The following is a 26,875-nucleotide window of genomic DNA, read 5'->3' on the forward strand; positions in this document are numbered from 1 at the left end:
GAACCGACGAATTTTGTGCGAAACTGGCTGACTTGGTTGAGGAAAATTTCCCACGTAATATGACGTCGATGGGTAATTTTGACTAATGGCGTAATCTGAAAACAAAAAAAAATAGTTAGTTAATAAAAAAAGTCGTTTTTTTTGTTTATTAATTAAAACAAATTAAAAAAACTATAAATTAAAAATAATTATTGGCAATTTCTACTGTAATTGAACTTTATTATTAATTTTATGGCATACAATTACATATTGTTTTATTAATAATGTATTAATTAATTCACTTGACAAATAAAAAAGATCAAAATTATCTTACGCACTATCTTAACTACTAATTGCTTGAGAAAAAACTCAATACATGATGAAAAAATTTTTAAATTCATAATTAATAACATTGTAATTAAATAAAATCATAAAAGTAATTATAGAAAAACAAACTTAAAACTTGTGTTTTTTCTGAAAATTATTTGTACAAACGTCGTCATAAATAATCAAAATTAAAACGTTTTATAAAATAGTGAGGAACACATTAATATAAAAATGTTAATATGCGAAAATTCTCTTGGGAATTAAAAATTTAGGTGGGAGGTAAATATTGTGTAAGTGCATAATATGCCGACGCAATTCAATGGTTTGTGTAAATTTGGTAGGACAGATGCTGCAGGTTATTTTTTTCTGATTTCCACACTCAAATTTCATGTGCGTCAGTAATGTTGGTTTTGCTTTGTACAATTTACCACACAGTGGACATTTAAAATTATTTAACTCATAGCTTAAATCGTTGAGAGGTCTTGATCTTCTTTTGTGTACCCGTTGCTTTGAAATTTCTTTTACTACAACAAAATAAATAAACAGTTATTGTAATTATTATCACCTTGAATTTGTGTTTAATTTTTTTTTTGCAGGGGACGACAATTAGACTACACATAAATTCTTCATTCACCCTTTCATGCGACAATTAATGAAACAATGAAATAGTTTGTTTATTTGGAGGTTAATTTTTTGGTTTGTTTCAAAATAAAGAATTTTTGAAATTTTAGTCAGTAAAAATTTCATTAGAGATTTTAATTAGAATTTGTAATATTTTGGTTACAAAAATTAACTAATCGAATTATTGTTTGAAAATTTGAAACAATGAATTTCTCAACTTAATTTTTTAAAAATTTTCTGCGTATGTCATTTTTTTTTTTGATAAAAATTTGGGGACAATAATTGGAACAATATTTGGAAAAATCAAAGTAAATTTTGAATTTTTTTCTGATAATTAATTTATAAAAAATAATTTGATTTTTTATTAACAGAAAGTTGAAACTTCAAATTACAAAATAGTGAAAATTTTTTTAGTAGAATATCAATTATAATTATTGGAAAAAATTCAAAAATTTACTTTTGGTAAATTCTAAGAATGTGCGAATCCAATCGAATTATCAACTAAATTCGAATTATTTGTAATTGCGATTCAATTCAAATCCAAAAATTATGATCAGCTTTCAAATATTCAATTTTAGTAATTTTTTATAAATTTGTGTCTGAGTTCTATTTACTTTGAATAAAAATTTGAATAATTTGAAAAAAGATAATTTCAAGTCTTGAAAAAGAAAATTCACGAATAATTCGAAAATTGACGGATAATTCGAAAAGTTTCTCCATTCAAAAATTCAAATTATTTGCACACTCCTAGTCAATACACTTTCAAAAATTTTAAAAATGAACGCGTATTAAAATCGGCGATAATTTTCCACCAAATTAATTCCCTCGGAGCAAAATTCACTCCAAAATTTTCTAATTGCTGACTTAAAAAAAATCTTCACTCCAAAATCAGACTAGAGTAATTTTTTTTTTATTTCCAGATTTCCGAGTGACGGAACAAATTCAAGCAAAAATAAAATTCAAATTGTTTTTGAATTTACTCCCGATTTTTGCAGTACACTATAATAAACTAAATATGTATATATATATATATATATAAAAAAAAAAATACTCACATGTGAATGAAAACAAATTAAATGGTAATATTAGCAGAAGGATGCATGTTCTTCATGTGACGTTCAAGATTACTTTTTTGCGCAAATCGTAATGGACATGACTCACAAGTAAATTTGGGTTCCATTCCGCATTCATAGTGCAAGTGTCGCCACAGGGAAGTGTAGAAAGCGTAAATACGTCCACAGCGTTTGCATGTGTGTTTCTTCTTCTTTTTCGGCTGAGGTGGCTGGTCAACATTTGCATTGGGGTTCCACAATTGCTTGCTTGGACTTATAGGTTTTGCAGTGTAACTATCATGGTCACCATCGGGGTCAGGTTTTATGTACTGCTGCAACTCGTGGATCGGCATGGCCCTGAAGGACGCGAGATTTACGACAGTAGTTGATTTAGCCGGAAGTGTCTTTATTGTCTTGAGTGTTTTCGGCTCAAGCGAACGTGGTCTTCCTCGGACTCCCATTGTCTTAACTTTTGGCGTAGGTTTCTTAAGCTGCTTTGCCATCTGATCGCGACACTCGAGCGACTGATGACGAGTCAGTGATGCCTTCAATGCAAATGTGTCACCGCAGTCGCGGCATAAATATTTTCGTGGGCCCAAACGACGAACGCGGCCTTTGGTTGCGTAAAAACAGTCATCGCCGAATGTTGTTGAGCGCAAACGTCGCGTTGACGTTGAATCTTTTGTTGAAGTTGATGGCAATGTTGGTACTGTCCAATTTGCTGGACTGTATTGTCTCTCTGTAACAACAATAATTAATAATTAATGTTAATTATATTTTTTTTTTTTGTTTAAATTTATTTTATAGTTAATTAAATTAAACTCCAATTAAATTATAAAGTAAGATGGAATTAAATTTTTTGGGGAAAAATAGAAACAAATAACCATTTAGAATAGATTTTTTAAATTTGGAAAATAAGAATAGAAATATTGTAAAATCTGGGATAAAATGAGACACCATTTTTTAAAGCGAAAAAACATTTTTTTTTGTTTAAAAAATTTCAAATATAATGGGGTAAGTTGATCATTTTATTGCAGCCATTCTTAAATTTTTTATCGTGGCCCATTTTACCTCAAGCTCAATACAAAAACTCAAACATCAGCCATTGAAAAAAAATTTTTCTAAAAAATATCATTTCCATGACCAACTTGCCCTTTTTTTCCTAGAAATTGTCTCATTTTTCCCGATGTTTCTTATTTTTAATTACCAATTAATTGATAATTCAAAATTCCTGTAAAAAAAAATAAAAAATTAAAAAAAATTAATACTGTCATTAAAGCTAATGTTTTATTAAATTTTTCTAATAATTTATGAATAATAGTAAATATTTCGATACAATTATTGGTGATAATAAATTAATTAATTGTTAAAATTGTCAAAATAATTAGCCGCGGAGACGCGAGGAGTAAATTCACCGCGGCAGTGTTTGACCATATGAATTTCTAAATATGATTTATAAGTAGCGCGATAAGGACAATAAGAACACTGATAACTCGGCTGTTTTCCGCATTCATTTTGAACATGTCTCCTTAAATTCTTGGCTTGATGATACCGCCGCCCACAATTATCACAAAAGTACCGTCCCTGGCCTCGAAGTCTTCGTAAATTTGACCGGTTCACGCGATTTGGACCTGAAACCATTGGATTTATTTGTTAATATACGTAATACTTATATATAATAACAACAATTAACATTTAAAAATTTGACAATTAATTAATAAGTAATTTAAATTAATATAAATTTTTTAATATGAATATTTTATTTACAGAATTTAAGATTTTTGTGTAAATAATAATGATAATTGGTGCTTATGGATAAGGAAGATCTCCGTGTATGGTTTTAATATGTTTAGCAACAGCGTTTCTGTATTTACTGTAACGACCACAGTAAGGACACTTGTACTGCGGTAATTTCCCGCATTCCACTAACAAGTGTCGCGATAATGATCGTTTTACTTTGTAACATCTTCCGCACTGCAAACACTGAAATGGTCCTGGTGCTAATGGATAATTTAATCTCGTACATCCTGAAAAATATTATTTTTTTTTTTATTAATAAATAATTTTTTTAATTTTTGAATTTAAATAAATTCAAATTTTCCCGCGACTTAAAAAAAAATTCAAATTTTATAATTTAGCCAAAGGATAATTTTTTCTCGTACATCCTGAAAAAACAAATTTTTTTTTATTAATAAGTATTAAAAAAAATTTTTAATAAATTTAAATTTTCCCGCTAATTTTTAAAAAATTTAAATTTTATTTAAAATTTATAATTTAGAACCATACCTAAGGACTAGGTAATTTAATCTAGAGTCCTTAAAAAAACCCCATAATTAACACATTAATATTTATTAATAAATAATTAATTAATTAATCAATCAATTAATTAACGGAATATCACAAGTTACAGTTCATGCTAAAAATTAACTGTACAGAATATTTTATAAATATTTTTGATTTAATTTTTGGTTTTTTATTTGTGTAAAAAAAAAATATGATGATGATTAGAGTAATTAGTCTCCATCGCTGGAAGTACGACTAGTTTTTGAAAAATCGGTGGACTTCATGTGTCTGTTATTGAGGTGAGTGTTCAAACTGGATCTGTGTTTAGTCCTGTAGGAACAGAGCGGACAGTGAAATTTTGGCTCGACCCCGCACTCGTGTTTCAGATGACGCGCCAAACTCGAGTGGTAGTTGTAGATCTTGTTGCAGTTCTTGCAGGGGTAAGTAGTCCGCGGGTAGTTGACGAAGCGGAAGAGTTTCAGGTCTGCGAACACCGTCAGAAAATATATATTATTAGTTTTTGTTCTAAAGGGATTGTAAGCATTACGTTAGTTTAGTTATTTTACTATTTACCGGCTAATCTGTAACATAAAAAATTATTAGTATTTTTATTTAATTTGATTTTGGTGGAGGTAAGAAATGAATAGGCAGTTTTTGGTAATTTTATTTTTTTAATTGATTTTAATTACAGAATTTACTAGAAAATTTTTTTAACGCGGTCATTTAATCCTTATAAAAATATTTTTTTTTTTACTTAATTTTTAAAAAAATTTTAAATAAAATCGGAAATTCAAATTTTCTTATTTTTTTCATCTATCAGCTAGAATTGAATAAAATTTTAATTACTTAAATCACAAATAATGAATAATTCATTTTTTTTAATCACTATTTGTACTGTCATATATTTAATTTAAACTAATCAAATTTTTAATAAATATAAATTAAATGTTAATTAAAATTATTAATTATAAATAATTAAATAAATAAAAAAATGCACATGTAGAAAATTTGAAAATCCATATGTGCAATTTTTTTTTTTTTTATTTCAAAATTGTCTGCTATTTGGTCAAACTAAGGGCCAGTTTTTCAAACCGAGTTTAAATTACAGAGTTGCGTTACGAGTCCGTCTTATACTTCTATTGAACATTCCCCTCTATGGCTATAAAAATAATCACGTACACACGCTTGTAAAGTAGGGGAAGTTGAGTACGGAGTTGATTTCTGTGCAGAAGTAAAGGTACAGAAAATTTTAGGTTTGTTTCCCTACACCCTCGAAAGCAGGTTTATAACGCTACTGTAATATTGCTAGTATATATATTGATAATATGTATATATATACCAGTAATAATAATTTGAACCCGGTTTCAAAAACTTGCCCTCATGAAAAATAATTAAATTTAAAAAAATGCGCGCCCTAATTTTAAAAATATCCAACGCATTTTAAAATTTATATTTTACTCGAATTTTATCTACTTATTCAAAAATTTAAAAATTGACAATTGTCATCCATTCACACTCATATTTTTTCAGAGTATCATCATAAGGATCAACAGCGACAATTAAAACTGAACTGAATCATAAAAATCCAGTTTATTGTACAAACTTATCGGTATCCCATGTTTGATATAACGTTGCAATGTAGTACGCGGAATATTAAAAGTTCTTTCCGCGGATCTAAGTGACATCGAGCCCCGAATAACAGCATCCATCGCCCACCTCAACTGCTGATGGCTGTGCACTTTACTCTGACGTCTTTTTGGTGCTTCTGAAACCAAAAATTAGAAAAATTAATACTTCCATCATACTAAAAAAAAAATTTTATCACTAAAATTTCTACATCACAAATAAATCACAGTGGCACAGTATAAAAAACAATAAATTTATTTTTATTATCACATGAAAAATTAAATTATAAAAACAAATATAAATTATAGTCAAGAATTTGTGTGAATTCTTTTGATGTGCGACTTAACGTTCCATCTTCTATCACTCGTGTAATCACAGAAAGGGCAGCATTCACGTTTATTTACTCGTCTAATAATATTTGATGACTGGTCCAGCGGTACAACGTCCTGATAATTTTTCCACCGGACTCCTAAAACAAAAATAAATTTATTGTCAGTAAAAAAAAAAAAAAATTTATTTTACATTTTAATTTCAAACTCGATACTGAAAATTTAACCAAAAATAATTTACAATAATTACAATTATAATTAATTAATTAATTAATTAATCAATTTATTAAACAGTTAACATTTAATTGATTAAAAAAAAAAATTATGAGGGAATTTTAATGACATCCCGATGCAAAGCGAAATGATCTTTGGTGATATGGTGAACACGTTCAAGATGAACCCTCATGTCCCACAGTCTCTTAGATCGATGATTGCAGTACCGACAAACAACATTTTTATCAACGCCGCAGTAACGTCTTATGTGGTCACGCAAATTCGCTGACGTAGGAAATAATTTATTGCAGGCCGAGCAAACAAAGTCGTAATTTTGTTTTTTACGTTTTGAAGACACGGGTAATTTTTTAGCGGGCCATTGATACTGGGGGTAAGTGTGTTGAAGCAGATCTGGATCTGGATCCGCGTACCAGCCTGAAACAAAAATGATTATCATTAGTAATTATTATCAATGTCAATTAATAAATTAATGACAGTAATGGATGATTACAATAATTATGGAGTGTGAATGTAAACAAATTTTATGTACATAGATTTATTGTAATTAATAAGTACAGATTATTTGATAAGATATATAATTGCCGGGTTTATTTTTTACTGTGCGGGCAAGTGGTAAAATATTGCGATCAAAGTGAGATATTTAGTAAATATAAAATGAATTAATTGTAGATATTTTATGAGTAATGAATTTATCTTTGGTAATTAAAATGTTGATTTGAATTTAAATATTTCACGCGGTATGAAAGTAAGAGGAATTTTGATTTTGAATCTTTGGTTAAGCTGATAGTTGATTGGCGAGTTCACTTGATGTTGTGCACGGAGAGTAGGTGCTTGAAGAAACTGGCCTGGATTCTGGATCTGTAGGGGCAGTAACGACAGGAAAAGTGGGTGTCTTGTGTGAGCATACTGCAGCCCATTTTCAAGTGCTTCCTCAGGTTCGAGGCCCACGAGTACATCTGTCCGCAGTGGGGACACACGTGGAGACGAGGCTTCACGATAGGAAATAGCCGCGAGTCTGTAATTAAATTGTCATTTATTATTAGTATTATTAACACACAAATTCCACATGCGCGCTACTGCTCATTTAGTTTATCGGTTTGCGCAGTAAGTAAACGAGCCCCTCATCACTATATTTTTTTTTTATAAAACTTTTTGTTTATAATTATTAGCAGCAATTCCGACTAGCATCTAACATCGAAGCGCATGCCTCAGATATTTAAACAACAATAAATTTATTATTTACCGTACGCACGATCGACTCTCGCTGCAGATCTTCAGGTCGTCTGTAAATAATTTATTTTAAAATAAATAACATTCACCTGAAATAAATATTAAATATTTTTATCAGCCGTAATATTTAACGCGTATTATTATTATTTAAGTTAATAATTATAAAATTATTCAAAATACATAAAACAAATGTCAAAATTTATTTTTAAAATCATTTTACACAAAAATATTATTGAGTATTTTATTACACTACTTTGTGTATATTAATCATGTGTCTCTTGAGATTGCCCTTAAAGTTTGACTTATAAGTGCACAGTGTGCAGTAAAAATTTGGTGGTTTTCCGCAGGCCATTTTTTTATGGAGACGCAGACTCGACGCCCATCTAAACTCTCTTCCACACAATTCGCAGCTGCAGTATCCTAAAACCAAAATAAATAATTGTTAAAATAAATACTCAAAAGCTCAGTTACTTTTCCACATTGCACAAATAAAGCAATATATATAAATAAGTTACATTTCAAATATATGAGTCTTCATTGAAATGCTGGAACAAAATATTTATTAATAACTAGTAATAAATAAAAGTCGTGTTATTCTACGGTTGTATTGCTAGCGTTACAATTATTTATTTATCATAAAAAAAAAAAAAAAAAAAAAAAAAAAAAAACAATTTTAATTCAAAGGAATGGATTGCGGCAATCAGTCGTTTGGTACCCGAGTGAATCGGGTGATTTTCAAAATTAAGCAGCAATAAATGGAATGATAATTGGCTGAATAATCACTCAGCCACGCGTTGGGTCGAACGGAAGTCTAGTGATCAGCAAAATGGAAATTTTATCAATCACTTGAGAGCTTCATCCGTACCGGTGATACTGACATGAGTTTTTTTATGTCACTACACTTCCACCTTAAGTACAGAAGGGACAAATCAGGCCACAGTTATACAAATTACAAAGGAGTAGAAAAATGGAGATGATCTAGGGAAATATGTGAAGAAAAATTTAATTAAGAGGAATGAATTCTAAGAATGTGTTTCTGTAGGCTCCGTTTGTATCTCGTTTTGTGAGGGCAGTAGGGACAGAATTCGGTGGGGTCTTTTCCGCACTCGACATTCAGGTGGTTCTTCATGTTCCTCAGCCATCGGTACCCTTTGCCGCACTTCGGGCAGCAATAACACCCGGGTCTCTTGTCGAGACACCCCTGGTTATTTGTTCGTCGCGAGTTCCCGATCATCCGCATGCCGCTGATAGATCTCAGCGGGTAAGTCTCCACTCGCGGATACTGATGGTAACTCGGCCAGATTCCTGAAAACAAGGAACAAAATTAATTAGTAATGGTTCTCATTTTAAAATATAATAATTAGTCAGTTATCTACAAAAAATAAATTAGTTCACTCTACTGTATTAATTAAAAAATATAAATTATCGTTAGATTTTTATTGGTCAATAAAAACAAATAAATATATAATTTATCACATAAACTTGTTAATTATCCTAATTAATATTGTCTGACAATAGTCCTAGTTCCACACCGTTAAGAAATTTAATCATCACTTGAAACAATAAATAAAATTTAATTAAAGGATAACTAATCAGTACTAGTGAAGACATTTTTTCCGGGATGAGTAGTACGTATATGTTGATAGAGATTTCCCTTCTGCTTAGTCCGGTGTGTACAGTACGGACACTTGAACTGCGGCTCTTTCCCACACTCGTGTCTCGTGTGCCTCACTAGGGTCGCGCGATGCTGGTAGCCTTTGCCACACTGGTCACAGCGATACGAAAATTGGCTCCGCTGTTTGACCATCCACATTGACGCCAAGTTCTTCATCAGAGGCAACACTGAGTACCCAGACCCGCCGCCGACGATGTTCTGCTGCTGACGGCGTTTTACGTTCATCACCAGCGACGGCAGGATATCTGTTCAAGTGTCAGACAAAAAAATAACCGTGTTATTTATCAGCACACTTGACACTTAATTTATAAATCATCTAGCGGGAGCAAAAGGGACACTTGGTTTTCATTCATCGATAACTAATAATTAGTATTATTTTAATTATCGTCCTCGGTCTTTCACACTCGGATAAAAAATTTTGCTGATGAGTTATCGAGCTGGTCACCATGTCAGTAGTTAAGGACACAATTCTTTGTTATGTCAAGCAAAAGCATGTCTTGGATTTCTATAATTATTTTTTAGCATTAATTAATTATTTAAAAATAATAATTTACATAATTAATAAATTCATCTGCAAGACGGATAAAAATTCAGATAATTAAATTTTAATATAAGACTTAATTACATAAATGTGAATTTAATGAAATAAACACTTGATCACATAGTTAATTAATTAATTAATCAATTAATATCAGTATTGATAACACACAGTGTCTTTATATTAGTGTCCGCTGTCGGGAAATCAATTAAGATCAATGACATAGACATTTTGCCCTCGATGACACCGTCTTATGTGGCGGTAGACGTGCCCGCGCTGCTTCATCTTTACCATGCAGTAGGGGCACTGAACCTTCGGCTCCTGGCCGCACTCGAATCTCATGTGTCGCTTGAGGTGCCACGCGTGCATGTAACTCTTGAGACACTTGGGGCACGTGTGGCTCTTCATCTGCTGCATTATCATCTGCCTCCTGTTCCGCGTCAACAGAGGGTTCGCGTACTGACCCTCCATCCGAAGGTTCGTGAACTCGACCTCCTCCTTGATTATCACCGAGCACAAGTCGGCCTCGCATTTTATCGTTCTTAGATCTTCTAAAAATAAATAAAAAAAAAATTTGTTAGGGTTTTTTTTTACATTTTTTACAAGGGCGAAAATTAATTTGCTACTTATTATAAGTTTTATATATTTTGTGATATATATATATAAGTGAATTTTTTTTTTTTTAATAAAAAAATTTATCACCAAATATGAATTTTAAATAAATTTTTTTTTTTGTAATAATTCTTAAATTTGTCTAAAAAAAAGTCAAATTTTTTCTTTTAATTAAAAAATTGGACTACTTTTTTTGTAATTAAAAAAAAATTGATTTGATTCAAATTTTTGATAGTAAAAAATTGAAAAATGATCCGGATATGAACGAAATTTATTTAAAAGCTCATATTTAGTGAATAAATTTTTTTTATATAAATTTATATGAGTGTGAATGTAGCAGACATCAGACAATTAATAAATTTAAAAAAAATAATGAAATTTAAAAAATTGCCACTTGTCAGTAACATTCACACTCATTAATTTCTTTTTAATATTTGAGAATAAAAAAAAAAGATGCATTTTTTTGCTAGAGATATAGATAACGAAAGCATTGATGATTTCCTGCAAAGCAAAAAGTCATGTATTATTAAATAAAATTTAAAAAATAGCAAAGCGAGATGAGACAATTATTACGATCGACCATAAGTAATTATTTCAATAGTAAATTTTTAAAAAATAAACCGGCATCTTATAAAGTATGAAATATTGTCGATAAATTTAAGCTGAAAATAAAATCAGAAATTACAGCAACAGAAATTATTTTATTTAAATAAAAGTCAATTAAATTTTTTTGTAAAAATGAATATCTAGTTTTAGAATCAATACCGTTTTGCTCCATTCTCCTTCGTGAAGATAAATAATGTTTGCTGTAAAAATCACAAAAAAAAACACTTATTTATATTTTATTTTGTAAACCGCACAATAATTTGTTATCCGTTTAACTTTTAATTCACTTTTATCACTCCAATATGACAGGAAACAAAAAGTTCTATCTTTTATACTGGTAAGTAACATTATCACCAATCTGTTATCACGTTTATTAAATCTTGTCCTTTTTCCAATCACAAGAATATTTTTTTCTCTTTTATCTGAAACAAAAAAATTAAATAAATTTGTTAGTAAAATTATATATATAAATATGTAGAATACGCGCCAATTTTGTATAAATAAAATTATCAGATAACTTTTAGATTTTTATATAAATCAATTAAATATTTATGTAAAAAATAAAAAAAATTTTAATAAATGGGAATTTTAAATTTTAGCGCTCATATTTTTAAAATTCATTTTTTTTATCAACACATTTAAATTTTTAGAAATATACTACTTTCTATTTCATCTAAGTTTTAAATATACATATCTATACATATACATGTATATGTTATGAAAATCACGTTTTCCTCCAATATCGCAGGAAAAAAAAAAAAAATATTTATACACACCAATATATATAAAATATGAAAAAATTTTAAATTTAATTCAAGTTCATATTTAAAAATCAACTCAAAATTATTTTTAAATAAATAAAAAAAAAATTCAAAACATTTTTCAAAACCTAACCTCCAATTTCCATTTTACTAAAATTTGAAAATTCAAATCAAGAAACAAAACAATAATATTAATTTATTTAAAAATTAAATAATAAATTAATAACAATCGTTAAAATAATTGTACTTTATATAAAATATTTATAAAAATTATTAAAAAAAAAATATAAAACAAAAAAACAATACTTACATTTTTCAAAATATTCACTTAATTTTTTTTTACTTGTCACTCACAAATAATTATTTATTTATCACTTATTATTAAATTAACACGACAAACTTTTTAAACACAACTAAATCTAAAATAAAATAAAAATTCAAAACTGAACACGCGTTAGTGACTCACGAACAAAACTAAAGAAGAATATCAGTACAAGGTTAAGTTTACCTGAACAAAAGAACTTTACCCAGCTTGCCCAGCTTTACCTGAATATATTACCTGAATAATCTGCTTTGACCTTTTACTAAAGCTTAAACCCTTGTGCGCACTTGCCGTAAAGTTCATGTAAACCTGCAAGCATAAATTTATCTATTAGTTTTTTACATTGACTACCTGTACAAAAATCTTAATATTCTACAAAATTTTTCAAAAATTTGAATCCAGTATAAAGATAATAATTTTATAATATTACATAAAATTCTTTCCACTTATCCAATCTTCCAACCTGTAACCATCTTCGAAAACTGAATTAAATAATTAAATATATATAATAACTAATATACATTATATATTTCCCATAAATATGTATACAGATCATAATACTTAAATAAATAATTTTAAAAAAATACAAATAAAGGTTACAATTTTAAATATCGCGCTCATAAGATCACAGTCAAAATATCATTTTTAAAAATATCACTTGTCGAAACATCATTTTTACATGAGTGTGAGTGTAGTAGACATCAGACAATTAATAAATTAATTAATCAACATAATGAAATTAAAAAATTGCGCATACGGATTTGCCTATTATTTAAATACGCATTTTTATTTTACTTACATTTTATTTAAGTATTCAAAAATTTTTTGAATTGACAATCGTCGGCTACGTTCACACTCATCATTTTTCAATGATCGATCCATTGTCGTTGCCCGCACTTTTTTTCAAACTTATATTATAACTTCATTATAATTAAATAACAAATTATATATCTTTAATTTAAAATTAATGTCAGTATATTAATTAATAAACTCATTTAATTAATTAATTATTTATTTAATATTCGATCAAGCAAAATTACCGGAAATGTGAACAATGACAATATGAAGCACTAATAAACATCAATGTGAAGTTGGCTAGAGCTTCATTATTTTCACGGCCTCCCATTGGTTTAAATTTTTAAAAATTACCGAATCAAATAATTTATAAATAAATCGGCGACTGCTTGACTCCAGTGTCTTATGGGTGATTTACAATTAAAGGAGAAGTTAGTTTCGCACTTGACACTGTAGCGTAAGCATATCGGGGTCAGTTATTCTCAATTTATTTAAATTTTCTGTTATCGTAATAAATAAAATATTTAATTAAATTATTCAGTAAAAAATGTGTGCGCGGTAGTAGTGAAGTAAGTGAATTATTTTTAGTGCGCGAGTGAAGTAAGTGAATTTTAAAAGTTTAAAAATTTTTAAAAATCCTAGTGAGTGTCTATCAGTATAAAGTCACAGTTTTTTTATTCGTTTAGAGATTTCGTGTTTTATTCTTTATTGGGTCGAAAATAAATTGATAAGTGTCAATAAGTAGTGAATTTGATAACCAAAGTGATTAGAATAAATATTTTTTTAAAATTCGAAATATAAAAAAAAATGGCGGATTTAGTACTAGTGTGCAATAATATGAAGTTAGCTAGCGTTGTTATTGTTATTTAAAATTTGAATCAGAGCGTGTTTTCTGATTGGTCGAAATTTCAAACGGACTCTAGTGTCTTCTGGGTAATTTCTAAATTATGGGGAAGTGAATTTTAATCGTGGATCGAGCTCAGTGACATGGACTCAAGTTTGTTTGATTTAAATTTTAAAAATTCGTTGGAATTAAAATACCAAGTGTAGTTTTATTGATTGGCAGTAGTAGTCAGTATCATAAAATTGTGCAGTCGTTGTAAAATTAATCTTTCATTAATTTAAATCGTGCAAAGTATCTGTGGTGTAATGAAGTGTTGAGTGTTTAGTGTTCAGTGATAGTGAAAAGTGTAAAGTGTTGCTGATAACTTCCAAGTTCCTGAGCCCAATCATCTGGCATCGTCTGGTGGGAAATAGCAGTTAAGTGACGTTTTTAGCTGGAATACACTTGGAGCAATTTAATTTAAATCTCCAAGTGTATTAGGATACCCTTCTGCATATTATTTCCCCACCAAGGTTTGTTCAAACACCTGCGTGTTTTTTTTTAATTTTTTAAATATTTTTGTCATACTTTGCCGCCATTTTATTTCAACATTCAAATTTAAATTTTTCTCGAATTTTTGATAATTTATTTTTCAAATATTTGAATTTACCGCGCAAGTAATAATGATAATTAGTAAATTGACTACTTTGGGTACATTTGGAAATGATCTAGCTATCATCCATTGCTGTTTAAAATTTGAATCAGAACGTATCCTGATTAGTCGTAAATTTAAACGGACTCTCGTGTCTTCTGGGTAACTTTTAAATTAGGGAAATTTGATAAAAATATAAATAATTTCAGAAATAATAAAGCGATTCATTATCACACTAAACATAGAAGGATCGGTCCAGTGGATAAACACGACCAATAAATAAATTATTTTTTATTTTTACCTGCATCATCAAGATTCAAATGAAAATTAAATGAAGAAAATACTTGATTGCTGATCGATCATAATATTTTATAACTCAAATTGTAATTTTATCACATCCTTTAAAAGAATACGCTGTGAAATTCAGACTTATGATGTTCTGACAAATATTATCTTAGGTGATATTTTTTCGCGTGATATTTAGTCGCACCCAAACTATCCTTTAAGATCAACATAAAAAACAGTTTGTCCAGGATGTTGTTTCCTAATATGCGGATAAATATTTGGCGGCTGCTTGGAACAGTAAGTGCAGTAGGGGCACTTAAATCTGGGCTCTTGATTGCACTCGAAGTTCATGTGTCTCTTCAGCAACCAGCCACGTGTGTAACCTTTTCCGCACTTAGAACAAGTGTAATTTTTTTTAGCCTCCTTAATTTTCCTCGGATACTTCGGCTCTACTTTGATATCCACTCTTTTTATCAGTTTAGAATACATCGCTTCGTCTTCCTCGTAGTACTCGAAATCTCCATCTTCTAAAATAAATAAAAAAAACATTTGTTAATAAAAACCAAAATCTCGTGATGTCATAAAAAAACTAAAATTTCTACGGGTCTTAAAAATCTTCATAAAAAAAAATCTACAATTTTTTTTATACATTTTTTTATTAATTAACTTTTTTTAATTAAAATTATTAATTGTCAATAATGTGTTAATTAATTAATTAATTATCTAAGAGTTCAAGCTTTCAAATCGATGTATCGAACTTCCTGGCCGTAATGTTGCCGTCTAATGTGAGAGTAAATCGGGGACGATTGTTTGGTACAATAGAGGCAGTATGGGCACTTGAATCTCGGAGTCAATCCGCATTCGTACTTCAAGTGCCTCCGTAAATTACGCGCGTACATGTAACTTTTGAAACATTTTGGGCAGGTCGTGTTCTTCTGCTGCCGCTTCTTCAGGATTTTCTTCCTCCGCTGAAGAATCACCGGCCGGACATTAGTCTCCTCGGTCCTTACACTCAATTCCACTTCCTCTTTAAAAACAATCGGCCATTCAGACTCCGAGTACTCCGCAGTAGACAATGGACCTAAAAAAAAATTCAAATTAATTAGACACAAAAATCACTACAGTTTTTACTGATGATTTAAATTAAATAGCGGGAATTTTAAAAAAAAATAATTAACAAAATTTAATTAATAAATTATTAATATAAATATATTTTATATTTATACATCCAATAGTCAGTTATCAGATTGTCTATGGAATAAATTTGTTTTTAAATCGATATATCCCTTTTCTCTACCGGGATGTTTGTTTCTGATGTGAACGTAAATTTGCCCGAATTGTTTGCTCCGACTGTTGCAGTACAGGCATTTAAATCTTGGCGACTGTCCGCACTCATTGTCCATGTGCCTTTTTAAATCAGAACTACGTTTGTATTTTCTAAAACATCGCGGGCATGTGTTATTGTAATAAACTAATTCCCCAAGATCGTGACGTCTTTTTACGCGCTTTGCTTCCTTGAATTTTGAGGCCCTTTGATATGTCGCTTGAAAATCTACAAACAAAAAAAATAAATAAATTATTTAAATAATAATTAATTTATTTATTCACTTAAATACTGAATTTTAATTAATTAATTTAAATATTTATATATTTTTAGGGTGAAAATTAAATTTATTAAAACATACATTTTTTTACAGAAATTAATAAATATTTTGAACTATTTTTAAAATTTATTTAGTAATTATGCTTTTATGTCAATATATCCAATATCGAATCCTGGATGTCTTTTCCGGATGTGGGTATAAATATTCGGGGACTGCTTGCTCCGGAACTCACAGTACAGGCATTTAAATCTCGCGGACTGCCCGCACTCGTAACGTATGTGACGATTTAGATGAGAAGTGCGTTTGTAGCTGCGGTTACAACGTGGGCATCTATTTTGCTTTATTGTTCCGCGTCTTTGTCTACGAATTCGCTGCTGTTGCTGCTGTCTAGGAGCTGGCGGATTTCCGATTTCCGTAATGTCAACTTCCGTCTTCAGTGCGTATGAAAATAACGGCTGAGGAGTTGGAATTTCCAGCCAATCAAATTCTGCAATAATAAAAAAGTCATTAATTAGTGGGTGAAGATAAAAATTTTTTAAATTTTAGAGGGAAGTTCATTCGGAAAATAAACAGGCAAAGGTTTTTTAAAAAAGTTATTATTTTAACTGTTTACAATTATCTAGATGAATATAATTCAAAAATTGAAGTTTTTTAAATTTTTTTTTCAAAAATATCATTTTTGAAAAATTATAAAAATTCAAAAATTTTAGGGTTAATTAGAAAATTTTTATTGCGCTCCAATTAAAATTCAAAAAGTAGAAATTTAACAAATAATTAAATTGTTCACAGCCGGGAAAATGAAGGGGAGGGGCAGGTCGTCAGTTTATTTTAGAAATTTAATTATTTAAACAAATATAATAAACAGGAAACCCAGGATGTTGTTTTCTGACATGATTATAAATCGGCGAGGTTCTTTTGGTCCTTAAATCACAGTACGGACACTTGAAATTCGGCTGATGGCCGCACTCGTATTTCAAATGGCGACGCAGTGTCTTAAAATATAAATAAGTCTTGGAGCATTTTTGGCAAACGAATTTATCATCTTTTTTATATTTTTCCGACGTATTTTCTAAGTCATTTGTCATCCATCCAGAATAAGTCGCAATTTCTTCACTTTGATGAAAATCAACTTGCCCCAAGTCCGGTTCTAAAATAAAAAAATAATAATTATTAGTTCAAATTTTCAAATTTCAATTTTTGAATTTAATTATTTTTTCTTAATAAATTAATTAGTGAGTAGAAATTATACAAGAGTTTTTAAATTTTTTCTCAATTATTTATTCAATTCAACATGATCAATTTTGAAACCAGGATGTTTATGTTTTATATGAGAATAAAGAGATGATTTATGTTTGCTGCAGTATTTACAGTACGGACATTTGAACCTCGGTTTCAAACCGCACTCAAATTTAATATGACGTTTCAAAGACTGCTCATACATATAAATTTTGAAACAACTATCGCACTTATATATACTCATTTTTTGGTCATTATTCTTCAACTTATTTTTAACCATCGATTTATTGTCTTCGCACCCCCATTCTTCTTTACAGACTCCAGAATCAAAATCCAGTTGAAAGGATCCCAGAGCTACAACTAAAAATTCAAAAATAAATAAGTCACGATATTTTGAATTTTTTTAAACAGTAAACTTAATTATTAAGCATTAATTATTTAAACGCATGCAATTAGTAAATAATTTTTGAAAATGAACATGAAATATTTGAATTTTTTTTATTTGCGTACAAAAAATCGTCGTGTGTATAAAGAAACTCAAATTTCTACAACTATATAACCAAGCGGTAAACTAGAATGTTTTCTTTTAATGTGACTGTAAATAGGCGACTTTTGTTTGGTCCTTAAATTACAGTAAGGACATCCAAATTTAGGCAGTTGACCGCATTCGTATTTCAAGTGACGGTTCAAAGATTTTACGAGCTTGTAACTTCTCGCACAATTTGGACATTTATGACGTCCTCTAGAATTCCTCTGTAGCGACTCATCTCTTGCGCGGTTGCCGGGTTTCAGTTTGAAAATGAATACTGAAAAAAACAAAAAAACAATTTATTTGTTAGTTTAAAAATAATTGATTTCCTTTTGCGGGTGCGGTAAAAAAATTTTCAAAAATTTGAAACTAATAAATAAAATAAAGACAAAAAAATTATTCAAATTAATAATTATTTTTATTTAATACAAAAAAAAGTTAATGAGAAAATTTTCGGCTTCTTCGTTGCAGTCTCCTGAATTTTCCTTTTTTTTCTACCGGAAAATTTATTTCTTTTTGCTGAGTTTCCAATTTTCCAAAATTAACTTTCCTTACTACAGTAAATTCAAAAAATATTTTATTTGTTAGAATTCAAATTTATGTAACCTCTTTTTCCCAACATAAATTAACAGGAAATTATAATTTTTCCATAAAAATTATAAATTTTCCAAAAAACATCCGATAAAATTTTTGAAAAAATAATCAGTAGTCACTACGGATTTGTATCAGTAATAACTATTGATTAAAAATCGATAGAGGTTAGGGGCACGTTGGTCGCAGTGATTAGTTTGGTCAGTTTTGATTACTTGTAAAAATTTATGACTTGAGATCAATGTAACGGACAGGAAAATTAGGATGTTTTTTTCTGATGTGAGAATAAATTGGCGATGATTGTTTGGTGCAAAGATCGCAGTACGGACACCTGAATCTCGGCTCATGGCCGCACTCATATCTAAGATGGCGCTGAAGATTTTGGATGTAGTTATATTTTTTAAAACACTTGTGGCAGGTGTACTTTTTGTCTGTCTTCCAATTGGCTCTCTTTTTCAGCCGCCTTTGTGGCCTTTTGAACGCCATTTTGAGATCTTGGTCGCCATCTTTGTATGTATAGGGACTACTTTTTGAATAATCGAACTCCATATAAATTTCTCGACCTAAAATAAAAATTTACAAAAATGATTGTTAGTAAAAATTTTGACCGTAAAAGAATTTATCTGATAAAGTAAATTTTGATATTTGAATTTTTGGGAAATTTAATGAAGGATTTGGTTATTAATAAAATATTATTATTTAAAAATTTATTAATATCATCACAGTAATGAAACAAAATACTAAAACATTGAGATAACTATTTTGAGTATAAAATAAACTATTTTTGACTTTAAGATTGGAACTAATTAATTGAGCGCTGAAATATAAATTACAAAGCTTTGAGATCAACATAAAAAACTTTTTCTCCGGTATGTTTTTTCCTGATGTGAACGTAAATTTGTGAGGTCTGTTTACTTTTTAGATCGCAGTAAGGGCACTTGAATCGCGGTTCATGGCCGCACTCATACTTGAAGTGCCGGTTGCGATTACTCTTGAGGGTGAACCCGCGCAGGCACTTTGGGCAGAAGAAGAGATTACTTTTCTGTTCTGCAGAACCCGTGCTTTCGTAATTAATATCTTGATTTGGCTCCACATAAGGCATTGATGTGTCCATCATGTACATACCTGTAACTAAAACCAATCGATTTATTCAGTACAAGCTCTACACCCATAATTATCTAGAAATTTTTTCTTATCCGTGCAACTCCTAAACAACAAAATTTATTTGCGCATAAGCTTTATTTTTATTAATGCAAAAAAATTAAATTTTAAATTAAGTTTTAAATACGAATCAATTGTTAATAATAAAAATAATAATAATAATAATAATAATAATAATAATAAGTGAATTTAATTGAGTATATTAAATTTTTATTTTAATAAATAATTTATAAATATCAATTTTTAAAATAAATAATGCAATTTTAAAAAATACATAGCCTATATAATTATTTTTTAGTTGCAATAAATTATATTTTTTACGAACAGTTTAAGGCAGAAAATGTCAGTAATTTATAAATAATAATAATAGTAATTAATAAATTTACTGACACGGGATAAAATTTTTATTTTAAAATATAATTTCATACCCGGAAAAAATATTCAAATACGATCATATATCATCAGATATCAGCATATGTGATCCTCATCATATATGACCAGATATCGGTATATGTAAGTCTGTTCATATACGATAAGATATTATATATGATCCTGATCATATATGATCAGATATAGACATATGTAATCAGGATCATATATGATCAGATATGAGTTTGTATGATTATGTATACTGATATGTGATCATTCATAACTACATATGATCAGATATGGTTATATGTCATATACGATCATATCTGATGACATATGATCAGATAAGTTCATTTTTTATAGCTCTCAGCAGATTTGAATATTGAGACATGATCATATATAAATTATATATAAACACATATGATCATGTATGCTCATATATGATCATTTATGACAGATATCATACTTATTTATAAATTATTAGATTTAAATATTTATTCATAATCATATATGATCATGTATGGACATATTTGATCATGAATGTTTATATGATCACATATAAGTATTTTTTCCTGGATAAGAATTGAGTAAGTGATTAAAAATTAAATATCCATACCAAAAACCTATAAACTATTATAAAAGTACTTTTTTTTTCTTAAATTAATTATTAAGAATCACAAAAATTATTAAACTTTCTATCAAAATATTTCAACGGCGCATTGGGATGGTGACGTTTAAAATGACGTATAATATGAATTTTCTGATAATTTTTAACATCGCAGTGCGCGCACTCAAATCGTGGCTGTTTTCGGCAATAATTTCTAAAGTGTGCCAACAATGAATTTTTCCACTTGTAGAAATTCCCACAGTTCGGACACTGGTACACTCCGACACTATTTTTCGGTATCCTTTCGCTGCCGTACTGATTGCCTGCAATAATAAAAAAAAAAATTCATGTTAACGAAAGTCAAAAGTAAAATAAAAAATAAAATATAGTAAAATTCTTCTACAAAAGTATAAGAGTATTAGATTCAAAAAAGTTATGTACAAGAAGTTTTTTATATAAAAATATATATATATATTTATTAGTCATTTTTTTGGTCTTTTTTATCGAGTCGCGTATTAGTAGCGATGTCAATACAATAAAATTCATTGTTCGGATGGAAACGACGTATATGCGCCCAAACGTGTGTCCGCTGTCTTAAATGGTGTTTGCAGTACGGACACTCGAATCTTTGGGGAATACCGCACTCATATTTACAATGTCGTATCATATGACTTCGGTGTTTGTAACTGCGATAACACTTAGGGCAGTGGTGCCGAAAATTTTCCATCTGCACCGAAAACTGTGGCATCCACTTATTACTCCATTGTGCTGAAACAATAAATCGATTCCTCGTTAATAAAATATCTATAACCCTAAATTTGCATTAAACAAAAATTATTAATCCCATGTTAACAGACGATTAATAATTAGAAGCCAAGCAAATGCTACAATAAATTTACAAAATTCGACAAAAAAAATTTATTTATTATTTTTAATATCAATCTGTAATTTTCAATACACTGATAAATATATATTTTTAATGATATACATTGGTATGATTAATAGTATATATTTGGTACAGATGAATATTAACACCATTTTTTACCAAAATTCTACAAAAATTTGTCATGTAAGAGCTTTGAAAAACGTTTTGAGTTTACAAACTGTAGTTAAGAGACGCCTCCACAAGAGGGCGCTGCGCGTGATATATTATTTTGCAGCGCCATCTGTTGGTGCCGATATATAACAACATTTTTTGAGCATATGTTGGAATTTCAACTGTAAAACTTCCATTTTCTACAGTTTTTGCACTTTACATGTTTGCATTACATGGTCGAAGTAATTTTTTTCAAATAAATCGAGCATTTTTGGAAAAATGTCTCACTAAATTTCTAGCAAATTGCTGTGAACTTTTCCAGATTTCATTGTCCTGGCCATATTTTTTCCATTCTTACTATTCATACCCATAATTTTCTTCATCTTTTTCCATACTTCTTTGCAATAGCGAAGCGTTTTAGTGGGCAAGATTGCAGACAGATGGCAGTCTGATGGTCAATGCATCATGAAATTATTTGCTCATGGTGAGATTCAAACCTAAGTCTGGTCAGTACTTGAGTTCGAGGACGAGTGTCCATTTCGATCTCAATCACTGGATTAGTCTGCGTGACTATTCATTTTAAGAAGCATTTTATAAATATTAATGGCTGCCATTTTGATCCATCTTACGGCTACTAGTGTGATTAAATATTATTATTAATGAATTTATGAGAGCCACATGGTATCGACATAATAAACCGGCATCCCACGATGCTGAGTTCTGATATGTAACTCGACATTGGGAACATATCTAAACCGCGAATCGCAATACGGACATTGAATACTCAAAGGCGCGGCGCAGTGATACTTAATATGGTCCAGAAGTTCATCGGGGCCTTTAAATTCACTTTTGCACTGCATGCACTTGAGCGGGTTGATTCTCGGCTTCGGAGGATCTATAATCAGAAATAAAAAAAAAGGCAATGTTAATAAAAAATCTCGACAACTTGATATTTACACAAATTTGAACGAAAAAATATACGAAACATGAATTAAATTAATGAAAATTTATTTATTAATAAAAAGTAAATATTAAAACAGTTTATTAACAACAACTGGTGATGAAGGATGCCAACGGCGGATATGTCTATACACATTTGAAGATGAATTATCTTTTTTCAAACAATAAGGACACGCGAATTTTAATATCTGTCCGCATTTATGCCTTAACAGATACCACGATGTACGAAATCCAGCGTTGCATTTTTCGCAAACGTAACTTGATACTCCTGGTGATGGCCAACTGCTACTGTAATCTGAAAAAAATTTTTATTAATATCATTAATCAACTGTACAAAATATTCATTTTATTATTCAAAGTCTTAATTTAATGAGAAAAAAAGTACTTTGATATGATCATATATGAATCTGATCATATATGACCTAAAAATTTTATCTAACATCATATATGATCTGATATGATCATAAAAGATCATATCTGATATCATATATGGTCATGCATAGTTATATTTGACATCATATATGATCAGATGTCATGTATGAATTTAAATTTGATAAAATGTGATCATGTATGACCACATATGATCATATGTGGTCAGATATAACCATATATGATTCCACATGATCATATGTGATCAGATATGGCCATACACCTTCATATATGATCAGGTATGATCACGTATGGTCATATCTGATCACATATGACTACATATGATTAAGTATGACTACACATGTCTATATATGATCAGGTATGATCACATATGATCATGTATGGCTATACATATCTATATAGGATCAGATATGGTCATAAATCTTCATATATGATCAGGTATGATCACATATGATCATATATGGCTATACATGTCCATATATGGTCAGATATGGTCATAAATCTTCATATATGATCAGGTATGATCACATATGATCAGATTCAAATCGTACATTAGCTGAAATTTAATAATTTAAGAACATATATGATCATATCTAAATATTTTTTCTCAGATAACCTGTAACTTATTGATAAAACTTGAACATTGTTTGAAAGTAGATTAAAAAATGATCCATGCATGGTCTATAGTTACTAAACATGCGCATCTTTGGTGTCTGTAAAAACTTATTTGCATTTATAATTTAATATTTATTAGTTAACTATCAACAATCTCAGTAAATATATAGAGTAATTATATATACACATACAAATTTATCAATGAATAATGATTAATTTTTATGAACAGTAACAGGCAGTCCATCGTGCCTAAGTCGGACATGTTTGTAAATATTAGACGAGCACTTGTCTTTTTTATTGCAGTACGGGCACTTGAAACGCGGCTCTTTCCCGCAGTCGTACTTGAGATGCGTCTTCAGAGTTTTCTTGTACGTGTACCCGGCGTTGCACCGAGGACAATGGTAAGCCATTTTCCCGGGGTACCATGGGTCGTCTCGGTTATCTTCGTCCAACGCGTAACTCGCTCGTGTCTCCAACAGCTTCAATCTCTCGTAGTCGTAACCTGTACATTAAAAATTAAAATGTTAGTACTCTTTGCAATTTAAAAACTTACCAGATTTCATTCAATTCAAAACAACAACTCATAATTTATTGTAAAAATAATTAGCCTTCAATCTGCAGATAAATTTGCGAATATTTTTCATATGATTAATTAATTTATTTATTTACTTATTCGTTACATTTTTTTAAATTTTATAACTTATAACTTAAGTGCGTATTTTTTTTTACCAAAATGGTAACGATCGATATGTCTATAAATATTGTAAGTTCTTTTAGTCTTTAGTGTACAATATGGGCATCTATATCGCGGTTCTTGACCACAGAAATGACGATAGTGAAAAGCCATATTTGCTTCTAATGTGAAACCGCTGTTGCATCTTGGGCAGTAGTACGATTTTCTTGACTCCAAATCTGAAAAAAAAAAATATATAATTAATTAGTTAATTAATAATAATAATAATTAATCACTAAAACACAAACCAACTATTTAAATTCAATAAATACTTAGCGCTAAATATGTAATATTAAATTCGAAATTTGAACTTTTTTTCAAATTTCGAATCAAACGAGTTTTTAAATTATATTCAAACTCAATTTCAAATATAAATTTTAAACTCCCGTTTTAAATTATTAAAATTTTTTTGATAATTCGAAAAGATAAAAAAAATTCAAATTTTTTAAAATTTCGAATTAATCGTAACTTTATTAAATTATTTTATTCAAATTCACTGTTCAGTTTAAATTTTGAAAAAAAATTTTATTCACGTGGTCAATTATAAAAATTTTCTTAATACTGTGAAAAATTACAAATAATTCAAATTTTATAAAAATGCAAACTAGTCGCACTCCATTAATTGGTTAATTAATTAATGAATCAATCATTTAATTAATTAATAAAAAAATTTTCATTGTTGATCTTCATTGATGTCTTCATTGAGGCTCCTCAATTTCCGGTCTCATTAATTACTAATTATAAAAATATAAAAAATTTGATACGCGGTGATAACAACCAAGTGCCGTTTATTCAAGAATACACAATTCAAATAATTTTAAATCTTCAAGTTGAATAATCTTCCGTGGTGATTTACATTTATTACAATATTTATACATTAAATATTAATTATTTATTCCTAATTACTAATTACTGCTGATTATGGATTTAAAAAAATTCGGTCGGGTTTGAAGCAAGGCATCTGTTTGTGCACACGTCGCATGTGCTTGTAAATATTTGAGCTGTACTTGGACCCGTAATCACAATAAGTACAACGAAATCGCGTTTCGTGGATCCCACAGTGAGACTGATAGTGACGGAGCATGCAGTCCTTGGACAGAAAACTGTGGGTACATCTCGGACATCGGAACCAGCCTTCTTTGTTGACGCTATGTCCTTCTGAAATAAATCGACAATTACAAATTAGTTTAATTAAAAAAAAATAATTTCAAGTCACAGTGCAATTTAAATCCTCGTTATTTTTTTTTTTTTAAATCTGTAAATAAAAATTAAGCAGAGAATATTCAAATTTAATTTACTGGATGGTATGAAAATTTTTTGACAAACAAAACAAAAGCCCCACATGCGTAAAATCAAAACAATTTTTAATTACTCAATTTATTTATTTTTTAAATTTTTGACATTTAAATTTTTGGCGGGAATTAATTTATTTTTAAATTAAAAAAGTTTTATAAAGGTGGGCGCCATTCCACGGTGTTTTGTTCTGACGTGTCTGTACACAGCTTGGGTGTACTTAGTCCTCATTTCACAATACGGACATTTAAATCTCGGGATATCTCCGCATTCTAGACGATAGTGTCGCGTCATTCCGCCGTAGGATTTAAAAACCCGAAAACATCGCGGGCAAGAAGATCTAGGCCTCATTTTTTTGTCTGCCAGCCTCAGCGCGAAACCTGAAATAAAAAATAAAATTTAATTAATTAATTAATCAAAAAAATTTTTTTTTAATCCCAAAATTAATTAATTATTTTTTGAAAATTAATTTTTTAAGCTTACAGTCATGCAGACGGTTAATAAAAATTATCCATTTTATTTATATATAAATTTATTTTATTTTCTTAGTAAAATTAATATCGTCGATTAACAGTAACTTCAAGTCCAGGATGAATTTTTCTAATGTGATTATAAATAGCATGGGTCCATTTGCTGAGATAACGACAGTACGGACACTGATATCGCGGCTGCGAGTCGCATTCGTACCGGCAGTGCCGATACATTGAATAACTTTGTGAAAATTTTTTACGGCACTTAGGACACTGGTACTTTTTAACAAAATTTTGATTTGACGAACGCTGACTTTGACCAGGAACACCCGACGGAAATCCTGAAACCAACAATTTCTTTGTTAGTATGATAACTTTTATCAGGAAATTTTTTAGCGGAGAACTATGATAAGAAATAAGTCGATTAATTGGTTAAGTGATTAATTGTGTGGTGTTTTTTTTTTTTTTTAAATTTTATTAGTAGAGTTTAACATAAGTAACTATTTTTTTTGGACGCATGGTTCAGACATG

The 26,875-nt window shown here is 29.4% G+C and overlaps 1 protein-coding gene across 4 annotated transcripts in view; it reads right to left on the bottom strand.

Annotated features, from left to right (window-relative positions):
• Positions 1 to 740: 740 nt before the first annotated feature.
• Positions 741 to 26,875, bottom strand: part of LOC103576317 (longitudinals lacking protein) — a 145,662-nt gene continuing 119,527 nt past the window's right edge. The window contains exons 7-9 of one of the 4 annotated variants that reach the window (XM_053738357.1): positions 19,626 to 19,841; positions 19,135 to 19,273; positions 18,339 to 18,396 (exon numbers count right to left, since the gene is read on the bottom strand). In XM_053738357.1, coding sequence (XP_053594332.1) covers positions 18,354 to 18,396; positions 19,135 to 19,273; positions 19,626 to 19,841 — 398 coding nt within the window. In that variant the 3' untranslated portion in view covers positions 18,339 to 18,353. Of the gene's footprint in view, positions 831 to 1,982; positions 2,719 to 10,083; positions 10,446 to 18,338; positions 18,397 to 19,134; positions 19,274 to 19,625; positions 19,842 to 25,485; positions 25,740 to 26,875 lie in introns of those variants that run through there. The other 3 variants (XM_053738320.1, XM_053738359.1, XM_053738366.1) reach the window with 3 other exon arrangements.

Source organism: Microplitis demolitor, chromosome 4 (assembly GCF_026212275.2).
Source record: "Microplitis demolitor isolate Queensland-Clemson2020A chromosome 4, iyMicDemo2.1a, whole genome shotgun sequence".
Lineage (NCBI taxonomy): Eukaryota > Metazoa > Arthropoda > Insecta > Hymenoptera > Braconidae > Microplitis > Microplitis demolitor.